The following is a 25,497-nucleotide window of genomic DNA, read 5'->3' as shown; positions in this document are numbered from 1 at the left end:
TTGCATAACACCATCCTATTCCAAGTATCAAATTTGTTTTGTGATGTCAAACTTATATTGGGATGTCCACTATTGTAGATATCGTATCTAAGTACAATACTTACTGGACTTCAACACAGGAATAAGGACATCCTCACCTGACTCACTTGCACACGATTTGCACTTTTGCAGGATTTTTTTTTTCTTGTCTATGGTTTTTAGTTTTTAATCAAGTTAGCCTTGTGCATTGTGAAAGATTGGGCATTGGGTTTACACTTAGTCATAAACCTGGATACCCACTAGCATAGAAAACGAGACATGCCTAGATTGTCGTATGAACGTAGAGAATAGGCTAGGCCCTTATATCATTAGAAACACCAGTGAAAAAAATACTGTGATAATGACAATACTTTCAAAGATATTGTCAAAAATAAAATCATACATTTTTGGACTCGTCCAAACGAAGTAAGTAATGTTTGTTCGATAGCTATATTAAATATTACGTTTATAGTGATGATTTCTTAATAAAGGTTGTTACAATTTTTTTGTTATTTAGGTATGATGGTTAAATTTATTTTTATAATTTCGTACTTTTTGAAAATGGACTTTCCAACCAACTCTTGTATTTAAATCCAGCTGCATTGCTACAGTGTATGAATTATCATAATGATCCTAAATATATCTATTTTATCTTGGCAATTACCCTATTCGACAAAACATGGGTGGAAAAAACCAGAGATAATGATACATGGAAAGAGAGTGGGAAATTGTAGCTAATAAAAAGATTTTTAGTATGGAGATTATTTTAGCGCCAAATTATTTTAGGCCAACCAAATGACACTTTCGGAAACGTTTGAAAATGCAATTTTTTATTTCGTCAGAAAAAAAAAACAGAATTTATTATTTTGACTGGCACTCGAAATGCACAGATAAAGATAGGCAACAATTTAAAAAAGTAATTTTTGTTACTATATTTTTACTCGTGTTTATTTTACAAATTAATACTGGTTTTCCTTATATGTAGAAATATAAAGATAATTCAATGTGATTTCATTATAATGTACCTACATAAATTAAGAACAAAATAATTCTACACTTTATCACAATGTAAACAAAGAAAATTAAGTGTAAACAAGAAACATTTACTTGTGACGAATATGAACTTCTGAATAATACAGGTTTTATAGAGTTGAATCATTTTATAGGTTGACGATTTACACATATGCAAATAATAAAAAATTCTGACATTCCAGCAAACATTACATTTATTCATACGTTCATTTAATTGTTAATCATAGAACGACGGTACTGGTACGATATAGAACAAAATATCTTCCGGAAGATTTGAATTTCGAACTAATCAAATTAATACATATTTATTTTTTAAAACAACAAATCCAGATTCCGCCCCTAAACGTCATATTTATTATCTGTAGGAAATACTCGGAAGTATGGAATTTTATCAGTTTCATGCAAATATTTATCAAAACAACAGTGAATATAGGTTTTACTTATCTGTTTCCAAAAAGACTATAATGGTTTTATCCACGCATATCACTGCTTGCGTAGGTGAGTGGATTTTTAGCTGTTCCATTTTACATTTAAGATAGCTGAAATTACTAAGTAAATACTTAATTTGAAATTTGACGTGAAAAAGTGCCTGTGAAAGTTTAATTTCTGAATGTGTAGTTTAATTTCTGTGTGTGTATATAAAATATCGCCTATTTTGTTTTTCCTTCACCATCTATGTAGTACCCTATTATAAGTTTTAATTGAATAAATTATTATTTAGTTCGGTATTATTTTATTATTTAGGTCAATAAGTAGTTAGGTACCTCTAAAATTTTACACAATTCTCAATGCTCATAACATAACGTAGTATCAATACGTACAAACTACTTTTCAATAGTCGTAACTACACGAGTCAAACACAATGTTTTTGCAGAAGATACTTAATATGGATGAGTGAAAATGATTGCTCTAAGCTTTAGACAGGGGTTTTGGTTAGTTTTTTATTCTGACACATGACATTACCCGGTCATTGGCGCTAAATAAATTGTTTTAATTTTTTTTTTTTTAATTATTTCCATTTGGTGCATATTACTTAGGGAAGTTTTTGAACACATAATATTTCGGGCGGATATTTTTTCTATTTGTATTTACCCGTTACAACAAAACTATATTTCTAGAAGTACTTACCTACGTATTATTAAAACTGTATTTCAAAACAAGATTGCAACATTTGCACAATGATAATAAAAATCAGCTGTCTAACATTGACAGCATACCTATCTACCAATGGTGGTTCGCCAAAATTGGCGCGCGTACTTTCGGCGCACGTGATTGGCTTTCCGATCGCCACTCTGACCCGTAATTGGTCAACACGTAATTGTGTACGTCAACTATACTTTCTCTAATTGTCTATACTTTCGCTGGTTTCGCTCGCTTTTTTGTTTTCTAATAGCTCTGGATTATTTGTGGTTGGCTTTGTGAAATAGTCGTTTTTACGGACTATAAGTTAAAAGATGTTTTATACCAAGTTTCGATTATCTATCTGCCTTTTGCATTGTAGACGTATTGCAAAACTTTGAGGTTCCGAGATATATCTACTTTCTACCTTTTGTATATAATTTTTGTGCAATAAAGTTCTTAAATCCATCCTTATATATTATAAAAAAAGTTCTCCTGTCGCGTTTGACTGTCTGCATGAAGGCAATAAACTAAAAAAAAAATTTGTACGGTTTTCATCAATGTGAGTTTCTTGAGGAACGTTTCGGTGTATAATTTATTGTGATTTTAACCGAGCGAAGCCGGGACAGGGTGTAAATATATAAGTAATATTAAAACTTTACCGGTTACCCATTCATAGCACTTTCGAATAATCAATCGATATACTATTGATAGTATACAATAAATAGCTCAAAAATTCAAAACGAGGCAACATTGCTTCGTTCTGGGCTATCGATAGTATCGATACAATCGATATTCTCAATGATCATCAAGGTCTTATCAAGGTCGAGTATCAATAGTTATTGATACTGAAACTTTGATGTTTCACCATTACACAAAGTTAATTGTTAGAATAACAATATAGAGAAATTATCTAATCGAGTGGTGGCCTAGGATACGGAAAAGAAATATCGGAAAGCCAGAAACGAGATGGGCAGGTTACATTAAAGAAGTTGCAGTCGCAGGTCGTGGATTCGATTAAGTAGCACATGATAAATTTATCACTCAATAAACGCTCACCTCAGATTAAAATACTACATAAAAAAAAGAAAATGTCAATTTTACAAAAAAAAAAAACGGCCAATAAATTGAATGCAGATCCATGATCCTTAGATATTAAAACACATTACATGTAATTTACAGGAAGCAATAAATGACTGAATAAAGTCTCGAACCACAACATAATGAAGAGTAATAAAAATAATTGCAAAAACATTTAGATTCCATTTTTAAACTTTTTGCCGTTGGCAACGAAACGACAATATCGAATTTTTCAAATCGCAATCAAATATCGATTACAAAATCGCATTCCACCAATCATGTGTTTAGTATGACATTTTTAATGACCGCTCGCTCGCCGTGCCTTATCTCCTTGCCAAGGGAACAATGGTTACACATTTTTAATGCATTTTTTATTAGATTTTACTTTTATTATTATTTTACATCGTCTAACATGCCAGTGCTAACTGATACATGTATTTTGATTTTATCGTGAACGAATAATGTATTTACTAAGACAACGTTATATTCTAAATATGCCTAAGCAGTTTTTGCAATACTGTATTACTGTAAAGTAAGTATTACTTTATAGTAATACAGTATTGCAAAAACTGCTTTCATTAGTAGGAACAACTCAGAATACGGAATGCACCCCAGTCGGGTATGAACAAATATTTAGCAATCGAAAAAGTACTTAATTTATAAAAAAAAAATATAACTTAAATAATGATTAAAAATTACTACTTCAAAAAAGGAAGAATTATTGAAAAACATTTACAAAAATGGCAGTTCATGCAGAATTATTTTTCTTATGAAATTTATTTGTACTATAACAATGAATAGTGGTTTTCCTTCCCTGGGCGTTTGAACATTGAACCATAGACAAAGAAATATATAAAAGACAACATTTTTTTTCTAACTTTCTTAAGTTTAAACCAAAGACCAAGCACGGACATCTTTCTTTACGCAATAACTGGAGGCCCGTTCCGGGAAAACATAATAAATTAAACACCTAAATTTCCCACACTATCTATCTGTGAGAATCGTATGAAAATCCGTGCATTAGTTTTCGAGTTGGAGAGGACATTGTTTTATATAAATATAAGAATTTCTTTAGTGAAAAAAATTTAAAACAACAGTAAGTAGAGCAAAAATTACTAAACGTTATTAATCTCGATGTTTATTTCTCCGCATGAAATCCTAACCTACATTAAAATGACGTGAGTTTCGCACTAAAACATTTTACGTAATAATAATTAGCGTTACAACGTTTAACGAGTACGCAAGATGATAACTAACCTAAATAACGTTGTAACTGTTATTTAAGCTAAATGGGTTAATTTACTGCTATTGCTACATGGCCAGGGGCTATACGCTTTATAAACCCTAACTAAAATGCATGAAAAAACAAATTTGCAAGACCAAGTTCAATTTTGTGGCGAACTACAGTCCACAACGACTATCTCTGTGGACTGTAGGACACAATGAAAGGTTATTATAGGTACTGCCATTCACAGTCTGAGAAAATGATATTCACAAGTGACACTGTGAGTCTTTGTAGGCTGCAGATAATAACCAAGAGCTATTTGACTGCTCACTATCCACAGAGTTAGAAATTTTCATAAGTAACACTAGTTTTTGTAGACTGTCACATTCACAACCAAGAGCAAACAAATTTCCCATTATCCACTAATTTCAAGTCACCGAGCCTCTATTGGCTGTTGGTCACAACCAAGAGCCTGTCTGCCCTGCCCTGAATCCACTGTCTTAGTAATTCCTGTGAAGATACTCATGTGTGCATGCAGACAAAACATGGCGAAAAAGTAGCTCGCCTGTTCTAGGGCAAAAATAAAAATAATAAACACAAGGCTAGATAGACTTTAATAATATATTTTATTGCTGAAGATAAGATATATTAATGCAATGCACATCAGTGTCAAGTTTGCATCACTTAATATTTTATATACGTAGGTAACGTATCTAACATAACTAATATAAATTTAATGAATAACAAATGACGCAGGTATTGTAAATACTTTATAAGTTATAATTACGGTATATTTTATCTATATAAAGTATACCGGCAATGTTGATGAGTACGTTTGTTACTTCTTCACGCTCAAACGGTGGGGCCAATTAAATTTGGTATTGTGATAGCCGATACCTTGGAGATTAGGCTAACACATAGGGTTCATTTTTATCCTGAAAGCACGCGATTCCCGTAGGATTTGGTCAACAAGTCTGATAGTCAATGGCGCTTTATAAAGTAGATGGCGCTACTGTGCAAAAAATAAAAACGTTAAGTTTTTTTTACATAATTACAACGTTTAAATGAAATTTGTTACACGGGAATGGCCACAAGCATGGGAATTTCAGGATAAAGGAGTAAAGCCCCGGGGCGCGGCTAGTATTTTATACAAATTACATATTAGGTATTACAGTCCTTAGTTAACGATTTATATCTAATTTAGGTCAAAAATAGTACAATATATATCAAAAATATTTTTTATTTTCAATATTTAAAACTTAAATATTTGCAATTGTTGCACTAGAAAGTGTTTTAATTTAATATTCAAGTGCATTTTTAAAAAAATAAATTATTGCAGTTAGACGTCTTTGACTAAGTAAATGCGTTTATCTAGCTGCAATACACACAAAGTAACATCTATTTACGTTTATGTACATGCGAACATATATAAAGGTAATATACCCTTGAACTGGTATGTAATATAATGCCGGGGACAAAAAGCCGTTGCAGAATCTTTGTGCATTGTGACGTCACGAGCGCTAAGCGTCGCGTCGGATTGCAGATCTCGCGTAAAACACTTTGTAAAAACATTATGTCGACTTTGTTTTTAGGTTATTTCAGTTGAAATTAATAGTTTTTTTTAATATTAGGTATTATTTTAAATGATTCATTACAAAACAATGATCTCAAGTTCAAATGTGAAGCGGGCAAAAGCTAGTAATAATATAAAACAATGTGTGTGGATTTTCAAATGTTGTTATCTGTTACCCTAACAAGTGTTTTGACGTAAAAGAAAGACGAATACACATTCACAATTAATGTTGAGCACCTATAATGGGAGATTCCAGTTCTATTCATAAGTAGGTACAAATTACCTTAATTTTAATTTTGATTGTGAAACGCAATAAAAAATAACAAAACGTGTCGCCCCAAAAGAGTAGTTAACTTTTGTCAAGCGTGTCAATTCGGCTTTACCGAAAGTTCAAATTTTACCAACATGACAAAGACAAAAAAAAATACAACTAGAACTTTATGGTTGGTCAAATAAGCGAATAATTTGCGATTTTGTGGTAGCTGTACATCAAAATAGTGTCTGTTTGTAGTAACTACTACTGTTGTACTGTACTACTTGTAGTACTGTTGCAGTAACTAGGATGCGGTTTACAGCTATACAGTTTAAGCAATGGTTGCCAAGTTGTTTCTTAAATTGGACATAATTATTAACTGGATTGTACAGACTTGCGGCAACCCTACTATTCTAAATTTCTTCATTTTTGATACACATATCTGTTTGTACCACAGTACTTGTGGAAATTTCCGTCTGTTTCATCTAAACTCCGTATTTCTTACCAGTCTTATTGTGTAAACAATGTCTTACAATGTCCTTTTATGATCTTACAGCGATATAATTTAAAATAGACTTTATAGGAAATTACTTTCTTGGTCAATTGTTTTCCTTTAGAATGTATAGGTTTGAACGAATATTTCATAATACAACAATAAGTACTGTGAACATTTGTTTACATTTAGGATTCGTAAGAAAAAAAAAACGGAATGTAACATTGTACTATACTTTGTAAAAAATAACTTGAGTCCTATGACAGCAGGATGAACAGATACATTCGAAATGAGAGCGACAGAGACAGACGTATTATTGCCATACTCTTTTGACATCTGACATAGGACTCAATTAACATTTTACAAAGGTACTTAGGACCAACTAATCTTTCCAAGTAATTACAAGTACTTTTACTAGGTACTATTTTCAATTTAAATTCCAATTTTTGAGGACTCCATTAATCAATTCCATCAACTTACATTGTCGATGAATAGATATTGATTAATATCGCAAATCAAAAGTGCGGGGATTGGAGCGTGAACGAATCTTAGAGCCCCAAAATTGTTACCATTGATGGGGGACATGGGGGTGCCTCCCTTTCAGCTAGGACCATTATCCCTTCCTACCCTATTGTTACGCCACTGCCCTAGTATTACATCTGTGCCATTAGAATTGCAGCTGGCCTTTTGAATATCATGGAATATAAAGACAAGATTTATTGGATGGAATTTCTATCTAGTACACAAGCTCACATACGTACCATCGTCTAAATAGAGTGTTACAAAATATAGTTTTGTAAGATACGAAATGGTGAGATTAAAGGATCTAGAGACGGTTTCACCTCTAGATCTTTTAAGCGAAGTTTCAAGTTATTATTAACACTACAATCAAAATCAAATCATTTATTCATAAATTGGGCCTTCACAGGCATTTTTTCACGTCATATTCTAAATTAAATAATATTTACCAAAGCTACAAAATACTAGCATTGTGGAACTAACTTCTAAAAAGGGTGTCGCAATCGTTGCAATGGACGCCACAGACGACTATGTACTATGTCTATCTCTGTCTCATGAGCTTCTGGGTTTCTTCGTCAGAATTAATAGGTTGAGTCCAGGGTCCTCTTTCGAAGCTTTCCGTTTCCACTTCGCGCGGTCTACACACTATCGCCTCGGACACACGCTGACGCGAATGCATGAACATTGCGTAGTATGTACGAGTGATTTTATTCACCGCAATGAAAAGCCAGCAATGTATACGGAATCCACCAAGTTATATATGTAGTTATGAGAGTTAATCTATAGAACAATATAAAACTTGATTTTGTTAATCACCTAGCAGCCTGTGAGGCTATTTTCAAAGTTGACGTCATTCGTGGACAAAAACAAGAGCAAAAACGTTTATCGAAATAGGCACTACTTAGAAGGCAAGATTATATTGTGTCATAGTTTAAGCCACGCATTACCAACACAAAGTATAATAGTGATTCTACGCGGTTCTGAGAGCCTAAACATTTGAAAAAAAAAGGAAGAACTGACGACTTTTCCAATAAATCTGGTCCGAAGCGAAGAGATAATAAGTAGGTATACTGGCTGCTTCTTCTCACGTGCTGATTGTAAATCCAATCAAGGGAAGAGTTGTGAACTCTTTATTTCTCAATAAATGCATACTTTGATGCGTTTTTCTATACTATGGCTGCCTTGGTGGAATTATTTTTCGAGATAAATTTTACTCATTTTTGCATTTCTTCAATTTGTTGAATATATGGCAGTTTATTGTCACTATACATGCACACAATAAGAAGTAAGCGGTAGGTAGTCTATTGATAAAAAATTACTCGTGGTATTTTTTTTTCATCTGGACAAACAAAGGACAAACGAGGCTGAGCACCCGATGGGTAGGTACCTAACTACCTGAGTTTACGTCGTTAGCAAAATGCATTACTTACTTACCTTAAACCGTCGTGCTTGGCCGAAAAAAACCACGTGCAATTAAAAAACAATTTGTTGAAATACCTTCTTATTTTAAATAATCATACTTATTTTTTATAACGTTGTTTGTGCATGGTTATTATAAATTGAGTATACAATTTATTTAGACTTTATTATTATTATTATTAAGTATTTGTGTACATACCAACCTTATAAAAATTCAAAATAATTCTACTTATCTGTTTTTAAAACCAAAAGCAACGTTCTAAAATCAAATTATTGACAGCACTAGTTCTAAATGCGGCTACAAATGCGTTTATGAGAACGAAATGCATTTTAACTGCAAAGTTAAACTCGTTTCGGACAAGAAATGTCAACGACAATGCGATCTCGATGAGTCACTCAGCCATTCAACCCTAAACCAGGAGAAAGCGCTGTTATCTAGCGGCAAAAAAACTCACCTGATATTTGTCGGTTTCACTTCACAAAAACACTTTTTTAAAACAAAAAAACTCCGCTTTAATCACTCAAAACAACTCGTTAGTAATCCAGCAGAGAACCGAACATAGTTTTATATAACTGTCGTGGAACCTACTTCCTATTGAAGTTTTCAACCGGTTAAATTTTGTTCGAATGTCTCTTAACTCGGTAACTGCAGTGTCACAGAGTTCGTGAGTTGACTTATTAGTTGTAATAAAAATGATTGTATAAATTAGCGCGGACGCCACACAACACAACCACTCCTTCGACCTCCCGCACAAGACTGGCGATGGCGAACGAACGAGTTCAGTCAGGTAATGGTAGTGCCAACATGCCAGTATTAGGAGAGGCTTTGCCCGCCTTTCCACTATACAGCCTTTTTTGTCTATGGACCTTATTCGAATATTGCAAGATATCTTTTTATACAACGACGTTTACCAGCCAGCATTTTTAGATTTGTTTATAGAACACGATAAAACTACAACAAAAGGATCGCTTAAATGAAAAAAAAAACATAATTCAATGGTGGAATTCACACGTTTATTTTCAGCCAGTGATGATAACTTGATTGTAGAATTTAATCGTTTTTAGGTACATCAGAAATAACCGAGACTTAATTGCGTGCAAAGTAAATGAGACTTTATGTGTTGAGCTTAAAGTTTATTTTTCTTTGGATGTGGTTCTTAATCGTAGGTCACTTGGCTCACAGCTTTCTAGACTAAATAGGCTCCCCGTGCGACTAAGAGATTAAGTAGGTATTTATTCATTTAAAATCAAGTGTTGGAGGAGAGAAACGAAACACGTCCTTTCTCTTTTAATGTCAAATCATCATCATCAAAGAAATCGTATTTTGTAATTAAGAATTACTTTAAAAGACAGACACATAGACGTACGAGTCATAAGGGATTAAATTCTACAATCAAGTTATCATCACTGACTGAAAATAAACGTGTGAAATCCACCATTGAATTACTTAATAATAAAGTCTAAATAAATTGTATACTCAATTTATAATAACCATGCACAAACATCGTTATAAAAAACAAGTATGATTATTTAAAATAAGAAGGTATTTCAACAAATTGTTTTTTAATTGCACGTGGTTTTTTTTTCGGCCAAGCACAACGGTTTAAGGTAAGTAAGTAATGCATTTTGCTAACGATTAACGTAAACTCAGGTAGGTAGTTACCTGCCCACCGGCCGCTCAGCCTCGTTTGTCCTTTGTTTGTCCAGATGAAAAAAAAAATACCACGAGTCATTTTTTATCAATAGACTACCTACCGCATACTTGTTATTGTGTGCATGTATAGTGACAATAAACTGCCATATATTCAACAAATTGAAGAAATGCAAAAATCAGTAAAATGTATCTCAAAAAATAATTCCACCAAGACAGCTATAGTATAGAAAAACGCATCAAAGTATGCATTTATTCAGAAATATAGAGTTCATAACTCTTCCCTTGATTGAATTTACAATCTGCTCGTGAGAAGAAGCAGCTTGTAAATTCAATCAAGGGATAACTTAGTATATATATATATATATATATATATATATATATATATATATATACCTTTATCTATTGGAAAAGTCGTCAGTCCTTCCTTTTATTCAAATGTTTAACACTCAGAACCGCTTAGAATCAGTATTATTCGTGGTATAATTACTCGTGGTATTTTTTTTTTGATCTGGACTAACAAAGGACAAACGAGGCTGAGTGGCCGGTGGGCAGGTAACTACCTACCTGAGTTTACGTTAATCGTTAGCAAAATTCATTACTTACTTACATTAAACCGTTGTGCTTGGCCGAAAAAACCACGTGCAATTAAAAAACAATTTGTTGAACTACCTTCTTATTTTAAATAATTATACTTATTTTTATAACGATGTTTGTGCATGGTTATTATAAATTGAGTATACAATTTATTTAGATATTATTGTTAAGTAATGCAGTGGTGGATTTCACACGTTTATTTTCAGCCAGTGATGATAACTTGATTGTAGAAATTAATCGTTTTTAGGTACATCAGACATAACCGAAACCTTGTTGTATGCAAAGTAAATGAGACTTTATGTGTTGAGCTTAAAGTTTATTTTTCTTTGGATGTGGTTCTTAATCGTAGGTCACTTAGCTCACAGCTTTCTAGACTAAATAGGCTCCCCGTGCGACTAAGAGATTAAGTAGGTATTTATTCATTTATAATCAATTGTTGGAGGAGAGAAACGAAACACGTCTTTTAATGTCAAATCATCATCATCAAAGAAATCGTATTTTTTAATTAAGAATTGTTTAAAAAGACAGACAGATAGACGTACGATTCATAAGGGATTTTTCTTTCATTTATTTTTATTTCATACTAGCTTTTCAACGGTGTAGAACATTTCATATTTACAGATTTCACCCCTTTCACCCCCTTTCGGAGTATAATTTCGAAAAATCCTCTCTTAGTGCTCACCTACACTCACCTACATGTCAAATTTCAGCTTCCTGCCCAGCAGTTTCGGGTGTATGTTGTCTGTCAGTCAGTCAGTCAGTCAGTAACGGAAGAGTTTTATACTGATATATTGATACATACTGCGCCCATTATATCTATATCAGACTTTAATCGATAAAAACAATTTGTTTATATTCTATTTACACCTGTCTACAAAATTTTAAAGTAAATCGGCTCCGTCCATTTTCAATTTCCTACAGGACCTCTCATTTTCCTGGATGAAATATCTATAAGATGTTAACCCGGGATTCCGAGGAATTTTTAGTTCATAATTAGTTTTTCAATTATCCGACGGGAACCTGATCATTTACCGGGATAAAATGTATCTTATTTTCTTACAGGACCCTCCTCATTTTCTGGGATGAAATGTCTATAAGATGTTAATTCGGGATTCTGAGGCATTTTTGATTCATAATTAGTTTTTCAATTATCCTACGGGAACCTGACCATTTACCGGGATGAAATGTATCTAAGATATTAACCCGATATATAAGGTACCTATATACCAAATTTCAAGCAAATCGATCCAATAGATTTCGAGTGACGCGCTTTCAGACAGACAGACCGGCAAAAAATTCCAAAACTATATTTTCGTCATATATATCAGTAACTGAGTATATTCCATGAAAAATTAAAAAAATATATCCAATGTACAAATTTGGCCTTTCTTCAATTTCATTATACGTATTGATGATGTATTGATTTTAAGCAGAATGGCCCAATGGAAGCGTGCTGGGCCCATAACCTAATAGAAACACAAAAGCCGGTTGCGAATAGACAATTTATTTTTCTTTTTTATTTTGATACATTATTCTAACATGAAGTACAGAACCTTATTTATCACATAAACAATTAAAGGAGATACAGACCTGGGGTGTCTGTTTCGTTCCACAAAATGTATTCTGTGGCACACAGCATGGGATAGCGAAAAAGGTTTTTTTTTTCTAAAGTTGGAGAGTCCTACTCTAGTAATTACTCGTGGTATTTTTTTTTCATGTGGACTAACAAAGGACAAAGGAGGCTGAGCGGCCGGTGGGCAGGTAACTACCTACCTGAGTTTACGTTAATCGTTAGCAAAATGCATTACTTACTTACCTTAAACCGTTGTGCTTGGCCGAAAAAAACCACGTGCAATTAAAAAACAATTTGTTGAACTACCTTCTTATTTTAAATAATTATACTTATTTTTTATAACGATGTTTATGCATGGTTATTATAAATTGAGTATACAATTTATTTAGATATTATTATTAAGTAATGCAGTGGTGGATTTCACACGTTTATTTTCAGCCAGTGATGATAACTTGATTGTAGAAATTAATCGTTTTTAGGTATATCAGACATAACCGAAACCTTGTTGTATGCAAAGTAAATGAGACTTTGTGTTGAGCTTAAAGTTTATTTTTCTTTGGATGTGGTTCTTAATCGTAGGTCACTTAGCTCACAGCTTTCTAGACTAAATAGGCTCCCCGTGCGACTAAGAGATTAAGTAGGTATTTATTCATTTATAATCAATTGTTGGAGGAGAGAAACGAAACACGTCCTTTCTCTTTTAATGTCAAATCATCATCATTAAAGAAATCGTATTTTTTAATTAAGAATTGTTTAAAAAGACAGACAGATAGACGTACGATTCATAAGGGATTTTTCTTTCATTTATTTCTATTTCATACTAGCTTTTCAACAGTGTAGAACATTTCATATTTACAGATTTCATCCCTTTCACCCCCTTTCGGAGTATAATTTCGAAAAATCCTCTCTTAGTGCTCACCTACACTCACCTACATGCCAAATTTCAGCTTCCTGCCCAGCAGTTTCGGGTGTATGTTGTCTGTCAGTCAGTCAGTCAGTCAGTCAGTAACGGAAGAGTTTTATACTGATATATTGATACATACTGCGCCCATTATATCTATATCAGACTTTAATCAATAAAAACAATTTGTTTATATTCTATTTACACCTTTCTACAAAATTTTAAAGTAAATCGGCTCCGTCCATTTTAATTTTCCTACAGGACCCCTCTCATTTTCCGGGATGAAATATCTATATGATGTTAACCCGGGATTCCGAGGAATTTTTAGTTCATAATTAGTTTTTCAATTATTCGACGGGAACCTGACCATTTACCGAGATAAAATGTATCTAATTTTCTTACAGGACCCTCCTCATTTTCTGGGATGAAATGTCTATAAGATGTTAATTCGGGATTCTGAGGCATTTTTGATTCATAATAAGTTTTTCAATTATCCTACGGGAACCTGACCATTTACCGGGATGAAATGTATCTGAGATGTTAACCCGATATATAAGGTACCTACATACCAAATTTCAAGCAAATCGGTCCAATAGATTTCGAGTGATGCGCTTTCAGACAGACAGACAGACAGACAAAAATTTCTAAGACTATATTTTCGTCATCTATATCAGTAACTGAGTATATTTCATGAAAAATTAAAAAAATATATCCAATGTACAAATTTGGCCTTTCTTCAATTTTATTATACGTATTGATGATGTATTGATTTTAAGCAGAGTGGCGCAGTGGAAGCGTGCTGGGCCCATAACCTAATAGAAACACAGAAGCCGGTTGCGAATAGACAATTTATTTTTATTTTTTATTTTGATACATTATTCTAACATGAAGTACAGAACCTTATTTATCACATAAACAATTAAAGGAGATACAGACCTGGGGTGTCTGTTTCGTTCCACAAAATGTATTCTGTGGCACACAGCATGGGATAGCGAAAAAGGTTTTTTTTTTTTCTAAAGTGGCGAGTCCTACTCTAGTAATTACTCGTGGTAATTTTTTTTCATGTGGACTAACAAAGGACAAACGAGGCTGAGCGGCCGGTGGGCAGGTAACTACCTACCTGAGTTTACGTTAATCGTTAGCAAAATGCATTACTTACTTACATTAAACCGTTGTGCTTGCCCGAAAAAAAACCACGTGCAATTAAAAAACAATTTGTTGAAATACCTTCTTATTTTAAATAATCATACTTATTTTTTATAACGATGTTTGTGCATGGTTATTATAAATTGAGTATACAATTTATTTAGATATTATTGTTAAGTAATTCAATGGTGGATTTCACAAGTTTATTTTCAGCCAGTGATGATAACTTGATTGTAGAAATTAATCGTTTTTAGGTACATCAGAAGTAACCGAGACCTGATTGCGTGCAAAGTAAATGAGACTTTATGTGTTGAGCTTAAAGTTTAGTTTTCTTTGGATGTGGTTCTTAATCGTAGGTCACTTTGCTCACAGCTTTCTAGACTAAATAGGCTCCCCGTGCGACTAAGAGATTAAGTAGGTATTTATTCATTTAAAATCAAGTGTTGGAAGACAAACGTCCTTTCTCTTTGAATGTCTACCTACACAAAGATCCAAAGAAATCCTATTTTGTAATTAAGAATTATTTAAAAAGGCAGACAGACAGACAACCGCACGAGTTATCATAGAACCTTATTAATCACATAAATAATTGATTGTTTAACGAAATGAAGACGCACAAATCGGTAAAGTAAATTAATATATGTACTGGATGAAAAAGTGTCCCAAAATCTACTCTGTTCAGGTCTGATTGAGTAACAGATACACAAACTGTCGCATTCGCCAATAAATACCTATGATAAATACCACAAAGATAATTTAGTTGTTTTCTATTTCCAAATGTATTCGCGAAAATACGGCCGATAACATAATAAACATTATATATAACATGTTTTATGGGCTTCCTTCTATAGAACATTATAAATATTCGATGACATAACCCGTTTCCGGTTCCTTACCAGACATGGAGCACCTAAAAATATACAATGTAGGACCCTGGGCTCCGACGCTCGATGGCGAGGAAGCAATTGGCAATACGAGAAGAGGCCACTACATCTTTACATATTATATAAAGTAGTATCTAATTTACCCTTGTCGTGTTTTTTTGAGATTAGCTCAAAAACTGCACGGATTTTCATGCGGTTTTCACCAATAGATAATGTGATTCCTGAGGAAGGTTTACATGTATAATTTCTTATGTTTGTACCTGAGCGAAGCCTGTAATTCTAATTGTTTACCGGTATATAAAAGCTTTTAGTCTGCGACTTTTGTACCATCTTAATAAATTTGAATAAGTTACGGTTGAACGCGCCTTCGAAAGTCGCAACCTGGTTTTGTCTACCCTGTAAGGGATACAGACGTGGGGTGTCTGTTTCTGTTCCACAAAAGGTATTCTGTGGCGCACAGCATGGGGTTGGCGAAAAAGGTTTTTTTTTTTCTAAATTTTGGGACTCGCCGCTTCACAGCTGGATAGGGCCAGCTGTCATTTTTTGTAAATAGAACATAAAAATTAGGGTGCGGCCGAGGGGTGCAGTGTGGCGAGTGTTGTGCTTAATATTGTTGTGTTGTAAATCCTCCTATATAAATGCAAAAGTTTGAACGTACCTACTTATTTCAAATGTTCGTCCTACTAATTAATATATAAATGCGAAAATAAGTTCGTAGATAAATATTTCGTCTTTACGCAAAATGTCCTTTTCTTACAATATCCTTTCTCATGATGTCCTTTTAATAAAACAACTGTTTTAATCAGTTGCTCATCTAAATTATCATCAAAAACACATAAGGACATTTTGAGAAAAGACACTCTGAGAAAAGGACATTTTGAGAAAGGGCATTTCGAGAAAAGGACATTATAAGAAAGGACATTTTGAGAAAAGGTTCTCATCCAAAAACAAGCTATTGTAACATCACTGTAACTAGCTTGGAATAATCTTAGCAAAACTGTAGAATTGTAACTCGTTGATGTATTTTGCTCCTAGGGGAAAAAGCGTTACGTTTCGCGTTTGTATAATAGAAACGGCACGTCCCGGCTTCGCTTGGGTAATATAACCTAAACCATGATAAATTATTACCTAAACCTTCCTCTCGAATCACACTCTCTATTGAAAAATTTAATTATAATCCGTTGTGTATTATAATAATAATGCGTTAACATTGCGCAGTTAGTATGAGTGCTTCTATTTACCGCAATGAAAAATCGGCAATGTATACAGAATCCTGGCGGTTTCGGTATACATAACGAACTGTTCGTGGATAGTGTGGACCGGTTAAGAATATTTTCGATTACTAAATTATTTTTCAAATAAAATAAACTAGATCAAAATTGGTTTAGCCGTTTAGTTGCTACAATGCCACGGACAAACATACAGACACACATACACGTTAAACTTCTAAATCTCCTCCTTCCGTCGTCGGGAGTTAAAAAGTAATCGTAACTATAATATTTTAAATCTGAAAGTATGTTTATTACCTCTTCACGCTCAATCTACTCAACCAATCTTCTTTTTTTATATTTTTTCATGAGTCAGATATTTTTATTTTCATGTCATGTTCTAAATTAAATGGCTTTATCAATTTAATATTAAAAATAATAAAATAAAACATAAATAATTGCAATGTCAATCAAAAATGCCACCCCGAAATGTACCCGGTTCAAAAGTGCCCATAACGCTAGCTGCGTTTCCTCGTTGGATAGCAATTGATAGCCTTTGAACCCGGTACCATCCGGAGCGGTAGTTATATCCACGACACCTTAAACGCCGTCCTATCTCACCAACAAAGCGCTTCGCCTCCGAACACATAGGCCAACCGGGTCCAAGGCAACTGGAACAAACTCGTACTGATTGGATAAAACAGAATACTTGGCCATTTTAAGGCCAGCTGGCACCCTTGCAGCTTACTATTAGTGAGATAGGACGCCGCATATGTGCTTACACATGTTGCGTCCCATAAAAGGCAACGCCCTCTCTGCCACGGTATTAGAGTGATGCCGTCAGGTCGCTTTCCGTCTGTACGCGAGAGGCCAGGAGGTTCCAATTGACAAGGAATATTTGCCGATATCAATAATGTCATTCAAAGAATGGCCTACTAATAATGTCATTCAAAGAATGATGACGAGACAAACGACCCGAACATCTAACACATCCAAGAGCATGGTGACCGTCAGCTTCTACCACCTTCCCGCAAATGCAGCGGTGTGGTTCACACACATCACAACCCAGCCTCAGAGCAACCGCCACCCTCAACGAATCATTGTCTAGCAATGTTCCCATGTGCGGGGATGGGACCGCGTGTAACCAAGCGTCAGACTCAAGCTACGGCCTTTATATAATCTTCTTGAAATTTTGCATGCATGCAGTTCGAAGTACGGAGAATGACATACCACACATATTTATAAGGTACCTTTAATCCCGGAAAAATAACTGATTCCGTGGGCAAAAAGCTAGTTAAATAACATAATTGTTATGAACGCCTCTAGTCTATGTTAAATGAGTACTCTTTTAAAATATAGAACTTTTTATAATTTCATTGTCTATCACGAATTGATTATTAACGACGTCATCGGAATGTATATACGTCAAAACTCCATCAAAACAGTTCTAAAAAAAACCAAACGAAATTATTTCTAACAAACTTGTGTAATTTAGAAAAATTGTTTACAATAATATGAACTATAGGTAGTTTGTATAAATTACCTTACTATATTTACTAACTGACATGCTAAACGATACGAACGATGGAGCAAAAACATATAGAATATATGTCGTATGCATAACTTCTTCATTATAGTCGTATTCCTCATGACTGAGCGTCGTGGTCAGGCCCCGTGCTCGCCGCGTAACTCGGCCAAGTCGTATGAACACACAAAAAAAATCTTATCAATATTAATGGAGTGGTTCGCCATTGCCTTCTCCGTTTCATAAACCAGACTCGATCAACTGGTGTGCACGGTTTCCTCACGATATTTCCTTTAGAACTTACAAATTTTAGGTTCATATGCGTATTTTCAATCACTAATTCAATGAATAAGTAATATTTAGATGTGCTAAATGCTATTAATTTTTTTTACCATTTTCAGTTGTTCACAATGCAATTTCGCGTCCCAATTCGAGAGCGCGCTGCTTATGCACAAGGCGTTGCACCACCCCGCAAACGACTACCCCGCCTCCAGCAACATCAGACATGTGGTAAACCCTCTCTTTATCTCATCTTCGCGTGTTTCATGACTTTTATCAAGACGTGGCCGTACCAGCGCAGGCGGTACTTCGGCTGCCACAAATGCGGGAGTTCCACACGCGGTCCAGCGTGACACAGCGAGAGAAATTCTTTATCCTTACGATTCCAAAACAGAAATATTTCCTAAACTGAAGCTTTGAAAGTTCATTAAAATAACCTTTATCTTTTTGTACTCAATACTCAATATTTTTATTGAATACCATATAGTTGACATGGTGTTATAAATTATATAAAAAAGTACATATTTAAGGACCTGAATAGATGAGAGGAGGTCGCACTAAAAATGAATGTTTATAAGTAAATTGTAAATTACGGACGCAATTCAATTTAAATTCATAGATCAATCAGTTAAAAAAAATACTATTTATATTATTATTATTTAAAATATCTGTTTAATGTATACACTTACATAGTTAACCTAATTATAATTTAACAATAATAATTTAATTTTCATATCTATTTGTAGGAAAAAACTAATACAGTGCCACATCTCTCTTTGACAAATTATTTGGAAAATAAAGAGAAGAAAAGTTTTCCACGTGAGTTGTTTATTTATGTTCATCTTCTTCTCATAATAACGCACCAGAATTTTAATAACAGTTCCTTATCTTACGTAATGTATCTATCAAATACGTAACGTATACATACGTAATAGAAGGACTTCGGACAGACAAGTTGATAGAATACGAAATTTTGTATTCCATTTCTCTGTCTGCCCGTCTGTAAATACATTTATTCTCTGTAACGCTTAGTTATCAAGTTGATATTCGCATACATTAAATACTTGGCAATACGATTTATTTCCATTCTTTTGATGCTGACACTGGGATTCGCAGCATCATAGCCGCGAATTAAACGACAAGATAGGATGAAGAGACAGATTGGCCAGGAAGTCGAAGTGCGGAGAAGGACATGTAGGTAAATTAGTAAATTAAGCCCGGGGTTACCGTAAAAAATGGCCATTAAATTTGAAGATTCGGTTACGATTTTACAACCCTGCCTGACGTCAACCCACTTTGAGAATGTTTTGTTGCCTATCAGTTTTTGTGTCCCTTAGTCGTCTCGTACGACACCCACGGGAGGATATCGAGTCCTATTCTAGGGCGGAACCACATGCCCACGCCATGCCCGCCCGGCCCTTTGAAGAATGAATTCCAAAAATTTTTGATGATCAATTCCAGTGCTGGGTCGTACGTCCTCTGCCACCAAACTGTTTGCTAATCTGAAGGCGCGCATCACCAGAACCAGGAGCCGGCAGCTGTTCTCGCACCCGGAGGAGCCTGCAGTCGCTGTCGACGTCAATGTAAGTACTCATCATCATCAGCGATTCATGTCGTGATCCATCAAAGTGAAAATATTATTCAGTAATTAGACAATCGCAGACACTTTCCTTCGAAACGTAATATTGGCGCGTTGCCCTGCAGGGTTCGACCACAAATTCCACGGGAGTGAAGCTAGTAAAACATATGTTCGCCAGGTATAAATTTATAATCAGCAATGAATCTCTAAAACTCCCCACCAGCAGGACCTGTCGGCAAGCAGTGAGTGCACGTCCAAAGGTCTACAAGGTCACCTGGACCCGATCAGCAAGGCCAGCGCCGTGACTACGCTGGACTCGCCGTCTCCACCTTCCCCCCGCACGGAGACTTACGGCTGCCATTTGTGTGCTTTTGAATCTGATAGGTATCTCACTTTTTTTAAAGATAACAGATATTTTATTTGCAAAAACACGTGTAGACTCAACATGCTTTACCATAGAATGGTGTGAAAATATTGGTTAGTCGCTGCTTTACACATAATACTTAAGTAAAGAAAAAAAAACAATTTAAATACGATAAACACGAATGCTTCTGAATTTAAATGGCCATAAAATGAAACTATATCCGTCAAAAAATAATTAATTTTATAATAACACTTGCCAATATAAAAAAAAAAATTAAACAAATTAATGTTTAGTTCTATATATTCCCTAGGAGTTTTGTTATGAATTTTAGGTGCCATGCTAACAATACTATTCCCAAGAAGAGCAGTTCTCTCTCTTTCTCCTTCTAGTTTGCAGGCAACGACGCCCCGAATCCTCGGGTAAGCTTAAAAAATAAACAATTTTGAAGATTCGTCTGTAATGTAGAACCGCCCATCTGCATAACATCAACCAAGGGGTCATCAGCTGCCTCAGTCGCATGGTACGACATCCACGTGAGGACATGCGAGTGGTGCTTTTCTAAGTTGGAGTTGTTAGATAACAATATCATTCTCAATCAGAATTGATGTTTAACATGCGAATTCCTATGGTTATTTTTAGGGGTTTTAAGTAATTTATGTTCAAAATTATTATTCAACGTAGGATGATACCTATACATCATTTATTGACGTCAAAAATGTTACGAGTCTACTGCCGACTTCCAAAGCGCAAAAGATATTTGAGTTTGAGTTTGAGTTTGAGAAGCTACGCAACAAACGCGGCCTTTTCTCCAAAGACAATTAACAAATGTGGGTCTAAGTCAAGTAATGATCATAGGTTTCGAGGTAATTATCAATGCATAGGTGTATCGAACCGTACGACGTTTTGCAATACGTGTGTGACGTCAAACGACAAATAAAACCCTGGTGCGTTAATCATATATCTATTTAGGCCCCGGAGGACACTATATATCGTGCCATCTCCAAATAATATTATGTCGTCCAGGCTCCAAAAGAAAGGATATTTCGAATTAGTGTATTGAAAATAACTTCATTAAAACTGTATCATCCATATTCTTTTCCAGAATAACGGTTCTAGACCAACACCTATTGAAAGATCACAAAATTGGTCTAGACAACCTCCTCAAACTCGTGATGGCTAAGACCAAAGATGGACTCTCGGAAGACCAGAGCCCTGAAATATTGTACGGAATAAAACAACCATATTATAGACCTCAGGACGAAAGAATAGAAGAAGGAGAATATGTAATAGAGACTGTCACACCAAAGATAAAAATACTTAAACATGCTTCAACGAATACTGATATACAATGGACTGATATACCAGATCTTAAAGACAATTGTAGGATTATAACGAAAGAGTTGGATAAATTGATGAAGTATCCAATAGAAATGACGGACAAGGCTGCCTTTTTGGCGAAAATGGAGACGCTGAACAAATGCATGTGCAAGTTTGTGGATTCGTCCAATACGCTGAAAAGGGTATTGAAGAAGGAGTATGACACGAAAAGCAGGCAGGAGCACAAGGATTCCATGTTTGATTTGGAGTTAGGGGAGTAAGTATAGATCATTATATTACAATACTTATGTCAGATCGGCACAAGAATATAGACAATGGACGAGTGTAGCTAAATGATATAAAAGACTTCCCAACCCAATTCGTCTAATCTCGTACAAAATACAGATTGGACCGCGCCCATGATGAGGGAAAAATATGTCAGCGCTCGTCAGTTCTCCTTTTTTACACGATGCACACACGATATTGGAAAAAGAAACAGCATATGGACGTTGGTAACGTGCTATTCATATGGCACGCCTGGTGGCTCAATTCTTCTCGCAAATATCTTGTATGAATGAAATGAAATAAATCACAGGGTCTATATAGCTTCATCAGTCGACTGGTCAGTAGCCTTCTACAACACTGCTTCCATCCGAAAAGATAACGTTCATTGAAAAGTGAGTTTTAGAGCGTCCTCTATAGACATAACATTGACAACAATTTTAGCGTATTGCTCACTAACAGCTCTCGTTTTGTTAACGTAAAGTATGTCTACAGAGAAAGCTTTAAAGTACATTTTTCAATGAACGTTATTATGCTGGGTGGGAGCGGTACTCGTCAAGTTTCACTTCGATTAAAGGCTAAAGGCGATTTTTGACTTATTGCGATAAAGTTTGGCGAGTTATGCTTAGTTTGGTTTTTCATTACCGTATATATTAATTCATTACCTCTACAAACTACGCTGTATTCATTCATTCGTGTCGGCATCTGAGTCTGAGTTCGGCGACAGTGTTTAGCCGGCATTAGGTCTTACATAAATTGGCATCATTAAAAGACTACATAGGCGAACATTTATCGATGGTTGCTACTTTTTAAATGATTTCTATGTGCTCTTGCATCACTTATAACTTTCTCCACATCGCAATATGAAGGAATGAATGCCTGTTGAAGCGATATAATCTCAAGGGAAGAAGTGAAGTCAGAATAACTTATCGGTTATAACTCGATGTCTTGTCCTTGTGTTATTAAGACATCTATTTTGCAATATATTTATAATATATCGCAAAATATGTATAGTGTTTGTTAACCCGCTATTCATAAAAATATAAAGCATACTTTAAGCTAAAGTTAGTTTTATCTCTTACTGTCAATATCAAATATATAATATGAAAATCCATTCTAATATCATAACCATTAATATTATAAATGTTGAAGTCTACCTATTTGTTTGTCTGTCTGTCTATTCGCTTTCACGGCTAAACCGCTGGACCGATTTAAAAAAAATTTGGTATGCGTGTAGTTAAAGACGCCCATTCAAACACAGGCCATTTTTATTTTTCAAAAATCAACCTCGAAATGATTACAATAGGGGGGTGAAAATTTGTATGAATATAACTTTTATTTTATTTTTATTTATTAACATGGACCACCAACAAGTTCACAGTAAAAAAAAAACAATGAAGTAACATTGTATATCTAGTTAAATATCACTATGGACTCAACACATATGGTCACAATTTAAGTAAATAGTTATTACAAGTTGTGGACAAGAATCTAGGCAAAATACAACACGTATAAGACGAAAGTTTAGACATAACTTCATCACTAGCAAGTTCGCAACATAACACTTTTATCATTCGAAAGTGTATGAGTTCGAGCATATAAACAAGTGAGGAATGAAAAGAATAGACTGTATCCTATATATTTTTTATCCTATATATATATATATATATATTTCAAATTCACGTGAGTGAAACCGCGGGTAAAACCTAAATAAAAATAGGTACTGCAACATGCGCTTTCGTTCACTGACAATCGTACTAATATTATAAATGCGACTTTGTGAGGATGTTTCTGTGTGCAAAATGTACTGGACGGATTGTTATGAAATTTGGTACACGGATAGAATATAATCTGGAATAACACTACATACAATAACTAGCGGCCCGTCCCGGCTTCGCTTGGGTAAAAACACAATAAATTATACCCCTAAACCTTCCTCAGGAATCACTCTAGCTATTGGTTAAAACTCTATGAAAATCCGTGCGTAGTTTATGAGTTTATCGAGACAGACACACGCGGTAGAGAACTTTGTTTTATAATATGAAAGGATAGGGTAATTTATAAGTACCTATATTTTTTACTTAGGGGTGTAAATAATTCGATTATGAAAAAAATAATTTGGATTCGCCCTTCCTGACTGCTAACGGTCGTCTAGGATAAACTAATATGAAATGAAATTACATTTTGTCTCCCATTTTCCAGCCACGACAGCCCCCGAGTATGGGAGAGAGCTCACAGCGAGAAAATGGCCCGAAGCAGACACAAGCCCTCGTCGAGGCCAGGCATAAGCAGGTATCGAACACCACTCATTGGACACTTCTCAGTTACTCGCTTTCTTGGGGAAAATGGTCACAGTGTGACAGAGCAGTGTGAAGGTGAAGGTGAAAGTGAGTCGGGCGTGAGAATGAAAGGACATTAGGATAAATTAATGAATGAAGGAGACTTATTGGTCTCCATCGTGGCGGGAGATAACTAAATTAAAAATTTAAGAAACTCCCCGACTTCGAAGTTGAAAAGAGTATTCGGTTTCGAAACGACTGAACTCACATGTTCCAAACATAGCTTAGAACAATCTCGATTTGATTCCTTTTCAAATAAAACAAACAAGATCTAAATCGGTTCAGCTGATGATGCCACGGACAGATACACAGACACGGTCTTACTGTCGTTGGGTGTTGAAATACAATTGTGTATTTCAGGAGCGAAAAGGCGAAGATGTCTGCAGAAAGCTTCTACTTCTGACGAAATATTGTCTGAGATGGCCGTGCTATGGTGCTGTAGTTCGATGTTGTCAAATTACAATATTTGTATGTTATTATTCCTTTTAGATATATTTGAATAACAATAAAAAATGTAAAACGACCTTTTTTTAATTATAATCCATACTAATAATGTTTGATGAAATTTGGTATGCATATAGTAATGACCCCGTTCAACATAGGCTACAATATAGTCTGTTGGTTTAATATAGTTTTTTTGAAATGAACCCCTTATTGGGTGAAAGTTTGTATGAATATTATGTTGAAAAGACGACCAAAGACGACGTAATTGGCTATCACACTAAAATATTGATCCTAGAAATTAGTAATCTGGCATGGGTAAACATATGAATCACAAAATATATAATTATGCTGTCTGAAGTAACTATTCTACACTGACGAAGTCGCGGGTTAACAGATAGAGATAATATAAGACCCGGTAATATAAAGAATACTTCTGAATACTTCTAAATACTGGATCCAGCTGGTAGGAAAATTGTGTGGCGTGTTGTTCCGCCCTGGAACACTCCATATCCTCCTAGCAGCTGAGTCTAGGTAGCTGATACGTAATAATAGCATTCCCAAGGGTAGTTAACATCAGGTAGACCGCCGTTAAAATTACAGCCAAATCTTCAAAATTTTATGGTTTTTACAGTGTAAAGATGACACTACTAAGAGTTTGTTTTATTAGTCTTTGTTTT

General features: G+C 34.7%; 2 protein-coding genes across 9 annotated transcripts in view; one reads left to right on the top strand and one right to left on the bottom strand.

The window, feature by feature from the left end:
* Positions 1–9,501, bottom strand: part of ced-6 — a 64,208-nt gene extending 54,707 nt beyond the window's left edge. The window contains exon 1 of the mRNA XM_053765702.2: positions 9,187–9,501. The gene's annotated coding sequence lies outside the window, so the exon portion shown is untranslated. The remainder of the gene's footprint in view (positions 1–9,186) is intronic.
* On the top strand, positions 1,462–25,477 carry LOC128681650 (uncharacterized). 8 transcript variants are annotated; one of them, XM_053765708.2, is made up of 8 exons: positions 1,463–1,548; positions 18,618–18,726; positions 19,242–19,314; positions 19,957–20,078; positions 20,298–20,458; positions 21,541–22,032; positions 24,240–24,329; positions 24,737–25,136. In XM_053765708.2, exons 2-8 carry the CDS (start codon positions 18,664–18,666, stop codon positions 24,777–24,779), a joined length of 1,044 nt encoding a protein of 347 aa, XP_053621683.1. In that variant the 5' UTR covers positions 1,463–1,548; positions 18,618–18,663; the 3' UTR covers positions 24,780–25,136. The 8 variants fall into 8 exon arrangements, with proteins under 8 accessions (XP_053621687.1, XP_053621683.1, XP_053621680.1 ...); XM_053765705.2 differs by lacking the exon at positions 1,463–1,548 and adding an exon at positions 18,106–18,219 and having other exon boundaries at positions 24,737–25,138; XM_053765707.2 differs by lacking the exon at positions 1,463–1,548 and adding an exon at positions 18,106–18,219 and having other exon boundaries at positions 20,301–20,458; positions 24,737–25,137.
* The last annotated feature ends 20 nt before the right edge of the window (positions 25,478–25,497 follow it).

The sequence above is a fragment of the Plodia interpunctella genome, chromosome 27, assembly GCF_027563975.2.
Source record: "Plodia interpunctella isolate USDA-ARS_2022_Savannah chromosome 27, ilPloInte3.2, whole genome shotgun sequence".
NCBI classification, from domain to species: Eukaryota; Metazoa; Arthropoda; class Insecta; order Lepidoptera; family Pyralidae; genus Plodia; species Plodia interpunctella.
Note: the sequence above shows the minus strand (reverse complement) of the source record. Positions and strands in the feature narration are given on the sequence as shown.